Below are 7,149 nucleotides of genomic sequence, written 5' to 3'. Positions count from 1 at the left end.
GTGCTGGGGTGCTTTTTAGTAAGATTCAGGGAAAACCAAGGTGTGGGTTGTTTTGTTGTTTGAGTTTTGTTTTTTTTTCCTGTGTGTACACATGTGTCTTTTACATTGACTTTAAAAAGTACGGTTACTGTGAGCATGTTTAATGGCTCTTCTCAGCGAGATCTGGCAGGTTAGGAAGCAGATCCAATACACTTACGTTATTAACACCTGCAGAAGCAAACCCAGGAGAAATGACAACGAAAAGGGAATTACTTTCCTAGTTACCAAAGAGCAGGGGTGAAAGCTGGGATTTATAGAAATCCATTGAAAAATTCACTGGCTCTTTATGGAACAGGATTTAAGCTCTGCTTCTTCTCCTAACCCTTGCAAGGACAAAACTCTTGAGACAGCCTTTCATACGAACACGATAAACTGTTTGCTTCGCCACATTGCAGAAATGGCTTTTTTGGTCAGTGCTGCATTTGAGAACTCCTGAGGAAAAGCTGAGATGCAGACAGGTTGTCAAGTGCTGCATGAGCTAATATTAATGCCTGCTGTGACTTAGTCTTGCTACTTGGGTTTTTTTTCTGCTCCTTGTGTTAGATCTGTCTGATGGAGCGATACCAGACTGTCATTGGCTTCCACTGCAGCCGGTTTTCTGTCAGAAACAGTAATGAGAGAAACCAAGGTGTTTTTTTTCTTTTTCCTTTGAATTTTTGAACGAGGCCTGCTGTGTTTTTCCAAATTGCATCTTCGTTATAAGTATTTAAGAGCCATGGCTTTTCACATCAGACAAGTTGGCATCAGCTTTGAGAAGAAACATGTTATTCTAAAGCAGAAAACGAGATTAGAAAATTGCTTTTGCAGATAGAAACGAAGTCCTGTCGGCTCGTCTAATCCAGTTCTTTGGCACTGGTGGAGGACAGCTTTCTGCACGGCAGAATGCACGGCTGCCTCTGCCAGACGTCCCAGCCTGGGCTGCTGTGCTTTCGCAGCGCAGCTCCCGCGACCAGCCCTGGGCCCCGTGGTTTGATATTTCCGGGAACAAGCTGGCACGCAGCTCCGTGTACTGCTCCACTGCAACGTGGAAACGTGTCCTACAGGAGTTCACTTTGGAAAGGTGTATTGGGTTTGCGTGGCAAGGGTTTGGTAGCCGGCAGGGGGGGAATACAGGGGTGGCTTCTGTGAGAAGGTGCTAGACTCTTCCCCCGAGGTCAGTGGGGGAGCAGATGCTCAGCTGCAGCCCGGGGAGGACCCTCTGCCGGAGCACGGGCTGTCCCCAGAGGAGGCCGCGACTCTGAGGGCAGCCTGTGCTGGGGGGGTCTGTGCCTGAAGGGCTGCTCCCTGTGGCGGGGACCCACGGGAAGATGCTGCAGCCCCGGGGGAACAACCCACGTGGGAGAAGTTCGTGGAGCACTGTCTCCCGTGGGAGGGAGCCCACGCGGGAGCAGGGAAGAGTGTGAGGAGTCCCCCCGGGGAGGAAGCAGCGGCAGAGACACGGGTGATGGACAGACTGCAACCCCCATCCCTGCCCCCTGTGCTGCTGGGGGCCAGGAGGGAGAGAAAACTGAGTGAAAATAAACACAGGAAGAAGAGAGGGGTGGAGGGAAGGTGTTTTTAAGATTTATTTCTCATTATCCTACTCTGATTTGATTGCTTATAAATTAATGTCCCCAAGCTGTTTTGCCCGTGACTGTAACTGGTGTGTGATCTCCCTGTCCTTATCTCCATCCATGAGCCTTTTGTTGCATTTTCTCTCCCCTGCCCAGCTGAGGAGGGGACTGATAGAGCAGCTTTGGTGGGCACCAGGCATCCAGCCAACGTCAACCCACCACAAAAGGTCATCCTGTATTTCAGTGTCCCTTTTAAAAAATACCCTGAAAAAGAAGTGAAAGGTGTTGGGTGGTTTTTAATCTTTTTAAAGGGCATTTAGCTAGCTCATACAGCAAGCATGCAGAACGTAAGCTATCCAACCAACTATGAAACAAAACCTGGAATTAATTGCTTAATTCTCTTTGCATTAGGCTAAAGCATATGGTTTTACAATGTCTTCAGTGAAGAACTGCTGAATATGGGAAACATCCACTATTGCCTTGTACTAAATTGAAAAGCAAGTTCAAGTGTAAAGATCGGTGGGGTGATAGCCAAAGGCAAGCTGTCCTGCAACTTACTTTGGGAGACAATCTAGTTTTAAGGTTTGTGTGTACAAGTTTGACCCAGCAAGCACATTAAGTAATTACCATCTCTGAAAACCCAGCTTTTGTTCAAACTTCCTTGTAGTTCTTCAACTACGGGAAAGAATCCACAGAGATGCTTCTTACCCAGCAGCTGATATACACGTGCCAAAACTTTTAACTGTACCCAGGAGTAACAGACTGCAAGCGAAGGGATTATCACCCATTTCAGCCCGTTTTCTCCAAGGCTGCTATAACAATGATTTGTCCTGCGCTGGCACACAGGCTAACGCTGCATTTGAACAGATCCTGAGCGTGCACAGACGTAGGAACTGGCCTCCTTCATTTTCAGGTCCAGCTGACCTCTGTGTGTCACTCCACCAGGAGAGCACACAGCACTCTGTGCTTGGCCAGGCAGCACCACGCCACACGCGCAGCACAACGTGAAGGCAGAGAAATGACTAACAAGTGGAAAGCTTGCCTGCGTAGCAGCTACAGAGCGGTGCAGGTGCTTGGCAAGATCAAGGCTTTGATCCTGTTCACACCAGCATGCGTGAATTCTCACATCCAGTGCTTTCCGTGGGAACACTCACACATGTTTTACCGAAATCAAGGGCACTGTACCATCTGATTCACTGTTTTTTATATTACAGCAGCCGTAGTGTTTTGTAAGAGTTGGGGTAAAGACCACAAGTTGACTTTAACTGCAGCAGGGAGCACACTCTGCTAGCTCCAGAAGCTCGTACCAAACAAACTTTCCCACTTCCCTGTTGATGGAACCCTGAGCCTCAGTCCCACATTTCTAATCCCCTTGCCTGCCTGGTGCAAACCACTGAACCGCTTAGTTAATACTGCTCCTAACCTCAAACAACCAGCACGAGCAAATGGCAAGATCCAAGCATACACATAACTCCATCCAGAAACTATGGGAATGCTACACGGAAAGACATCCTTTATTTCAAAATTTTTATGAAAAATAAAGTTTTTCTACATGAGCAAACATTTATTTTTGCTGGCAGAAGCATCTAAAAGTTCACAAAACAACTCCAAGCACAGGTTTAAAAAGAAGCATCCAAACTTTTAATTTAATCTCCAAATCTTGGTTAAGTGGACTTCAACTTTCCTTTATTTCCCCGAAAAGAGGTTAGTGGCTTGGGGCAGTATTTTCTCCAGAAGGCAAACATCTGTTAAAGCTTGCACTACAGGTGGTTTTCATCCTTTACTGCCTGAAGTCCAGTTTCAAGTTTAGAATTAGAGATATGTTCCACATGGCTTGCAGCACGGTACTTTTTTAATCTCATTTCTCCAGGGGTGCATAATTCAAAAGCTTCTCAATCAGATCCACATGGGCTAGGAGCATTCTGCGGCAGCAGTATCTCTTCAAACCAAGGGCATCCAGGGCATCTCTATTAATGAACAAGAACAACAATAAAAAAAAATAATGGATGAAGTGAGTCAGAACCACTTGTAAGCGTTCCTAAGCAACATACTGATTACTTTGAGCTTAGTCATAGAGGAAACCTTGTTTGCAGTTCAAATTAAGAAACTGAAATTCAGCATGTGCTTTTCCATTTACTGCTGTTGACGGGGTGTTTGCCTGTTTGCTGGCCTACAAGAACACACCATCTTCTGTTGATGATGGCGTTTAGCTGACACCACTATCAGACTTTCAGAGGTCAGTCTGAGGAACTCCCGCAGGAACAGAACTGTAACAGGCTCTTATAAATTTCCTCTTCTTAACTACCGCACTCCTGAGGGCATATTTGGTCATGAAACAGCAAGGTTAAGTGAGATGCCAGTGTTTTGGTATTGTAAATAAAATTTTAGCCTTCACAGCTGGAAAGAGACTTGAAATATGGTGCATTTCTAAACTCGATTTAGTTACAGTAACTCAGTCTTCCTTTTACAAACACTAGTCTCTAGAAAAGAGAGGAGCTGATCTGGTTAAAAATCTGATCAAGAGGTGTGCATGTAGTAATAGGAACACAGTTCTGAAAGATGAGAAGCCACTTCCATTGCTTTTACAATCCTGGACAGTCCTTAATTCCCTGTGCTGGCTACAGCTCCTGCTAACTGTATGCTAGAAGGTAGCACGAAGGCACTAGACAGTCTCCTGACGCAGGAATAAGGAATTGCATCTCTAAGCATTGTTACCCATGCTATTGTTAGCATCTCTAAGCACAGTTATAACACAATGTTTCTGTAAACTGAGGATGATACTTGCCTACTTCACAAGATAAAATTGTGATCTAAGCCACATTAAAAGGGTGAGAGATATATAGAAACTAAAATAACTCCAAATGCAAACTAGCCCACATATGGATGGGAGGCTAATTCTGAGGAAGGCTAAAACCCTTTCCAGTTCCCATATAAAAAAACCATTCAGTTGCACAACCTGTTCCCCACAAATAAGGATGTGCACACTGCTCAACAAGAAACTTGTGTTATACAGTCTTTCCACTTAATTCTTCTGAGTGACTGCTCAAGAGCTGAGTAAAGAATGGACGAGTCATCCTGAGCCTAAACCACTGCGTGTGTCTTCAATGGCTATCGCTGTCAGACCTCTTAAGTGACACCATCTAAGCTCTTCAGCACCAGCCTATTAACCATAAAGCCAGGCTGATACTCCTTCAGAATTTGACATTCATGAAATACAACTGATCTCATGTTTGTAGGTCTATATGACGCAGTGCAACAATCAAGCATTCACTTAAAACAAATGTCATTTCCCCAAACCTGTAATTCTCTCATAGGAAGAAGCTGACAGATATTTTTCTGAAGTACAAAGGACTGAAAGGAAGCCTCTGCATAAGACAGACCATGGTAAAAGGTTGTTTGGCTTCAAGCAATACAACCTAACTGCATGGAGTCAAACTCCAGCAGCTTCTCTGAGGACGTCAGTGAGTCCTTATACCTAAGAACAGTTCTTCAAGGGCTTAAATAGCAGGGTTAGCACTTGCAAAAGTTAATTAAGTATATCAAAAGTGTATTTTAAAAAAAATGCTTATAAATAATATCACATGATCTCTAAACTTTCCAAAACACTTGAGAACAAAAGCATCTGATGTCTGTTGATACATAAGTTTTAAGAGCTATCTGGAAAGTTCTGAACTTTCAAATGTAGTTATCAGAGGTACAAAATACTAACACTAATCACATCTTTAGATGTCATAATACACGTTTCAGCTAAACCAACTTCAGTTGTATTTCCCTTTTCATCGAGTTTCCAAGAAATTGTGGAAAAAGAGCAAACAGAAAGGTGTGGGTCTTTTGTAACCACAAATTGTTTAGACAAGTTTATTTCTTCATTTTGTCCATCCAATTCTTGAGCCACCATTAAGAGTGACACTGACACTGCACTGTAAGATTTGAACTGTTCGATACCTGTAAACTCTGCTTCTGATCTTACAGTACCATAACTGCGTTAGTTCAAACAGGCATCCTGGAATCACACCAGTCACCATAGCCATTGTTTTCAAGCAAGCATTTACCAGTATCAACATACATCTTCCTGTCCCATACAAAAGCAGAAAGAGTAACAAAGACAGGACAAATGTTAAAATGTAGTACTTGGAAAATAAATCAGAACTGCTACCAGAATAGCTCTGATAAATTTCAGAATTAGTGAGAAATGATTAGCATCCCATACTATTTTAATGCTTTTAGCTCCATAAATGGAAGAAAACCAAAGTTTTTTTGGTAGGAACTTTCCAAATACCTTTAGTTTAGCAGCTGCAGTGTTCTACTCAGCTATGTCTGACAGGTTCTGGGATGTAAATGCACTCTAAAAAGGCCACTCACAGAAGTAATGAGCTTTAGGAAGGGTATTGAATGTTTTTCTCTGGACAGTTCTAAACCATAAAAATGTTTTCAGATTTACTTCAGAGAAAAGGCAGTGAAATCTGTGCTGTTACTATACATTCTTCTGATAGTTCACAGACATTAAAAAAACTATTAGTAACCCTAATATTTGAATGCAAAGCAAATACTCTTTTCTTTCTACTTAACAGTTTCAACATCACTTTGGGAAGTCTCTCAAACTTCTTTTTTTTTCCCACTCATTTGAATCGCAAACATATGTGGTGTTTTTTTTTTTCCCCTCATACTAAAACTTGATGACAACATAAATATTTCTCAAACTCTTCTGAAGTAGGCCCACCACAGCCAGGCCTTCCTTGAACTATTAAAGACAATTCTGGCTATGCAAAGCATGCACAGGCTTCTTAAAATAGAATTGTTAGGACTATCAGTCAGGTATCTAGAGCAGTCAAACAACTCCTTCCCCCCTGTTAGGAATTCTGGGTATTGAATATGAAATGCTTTTAAGAAAGCCTAAGAGGGAGATAGATAGAGATGTATATATATATATATATATATATTAACGACATTCATTACTTCTTATACTTGTAACTTCTCTCTCCTTTAAAAAAAATAATACATTGCTATCAAAGTTGTCTGTCCTGCTTGTTCCTTTCCCTCCTGTTCCATACAGAGTTAAATATCTGAGACTGTTTTTGCTATAAAGGTTAAGACTTGGCAACTTCCATGTTACTACCCAGAAAGATTCAGCAGGGAAACAAGTACTTTTTCACCCATTATAATTTCTAACAACCTCTGGCTAAATAGCTTCAGTTTTCAGCCTCTCTATATAAGTGCAGGATCACGAAGTAGCTGTATCTTTCACACTTTAGATGAGAGCAATCGCATCTAAAAATCTCAAAAGAACATACAGAAATAATACCCACCCTTCTGTATATTCTGCTTGCAGAAGGCCAAGGTAGGCTTCCCACTTGTTTCCAACTATTTTGCCGCATGTGAAGCATCTGACCGGGATGATCATTTTTGCGCTGTAACGTTAAAAAAATTCAGGTCGTGCCTCTACAAAATGACTAAGCAAACCTCGGAACTTGTGTACAAATCCCAACCGGCAGCAAAACAGACAAGGGGACCGCGGGTGGCGGGACGCAAGGCGGGGGGTGGGGGCGTATGTCGCGCC

At 42.7% G+C, this 7,149-nt stretch overlaps 1 protein-coding gene across 1 annotated transcript; it reads right to left on the bottom strand.

Annotated features, from left to right (window-relative positions):
- Positions 1-3,082: 3,082 nt before the first annotated feature.
- Positions 3,083-7,054, bottom strand: POLR2L (RNA polymerase II subunit L). The gene is made up of 2 exons (XM_026850430.1): positions 6,899-7,054; positions 3,083-3,559 (listed from the first exon to the last, which is right to left on the bottom strand). Exons 1-2 carry the CDS (start codon positions 6,991-6,993, stop codon positions 3,451-3,453), a joined length of 204 nt encoding a protein of 67 aa, XP_026706231.1. The 5' UTR covers positions 6,994-7,054; the 3' UTR covers positions 3,083-3,450.
- Positions 7,055-7,149: the final 95 nt, after the last annotated feature.

This window comes from Athene cunicularia (genome assembly GCF_003259725.1).
Source record: "Athene cunicularia isolate RWA chromosome 5 unlocalized genomic scaffold, athCun1 chr5_part2, whole genome shotgun sequence".
Lineage (NCBI taxonomy): Eukaryota > Metazoa > Chordata > Aves > Strigiformes > Strigidae > Athene > Athene cunicularia.
This window is presented reverse-complemented; position numbering and strand designations above follow the sequence as displayed.

Coding starts and splice junctions, on each gene's coding strand:
- POLR2L (XM_026850430.1), bottom strand. CDS start 6,993: ATGATCATCCCGGTCAGATGCTTCACATGCGGCAAAATAGTTGGAAAC. Junction 3,560..6,898: donor CAAGCAGAATATACAGAAGG/GTGGGTATTATT, acceptor GTTCATTAATAG/AGATGCCCTGGATGCCCTTG.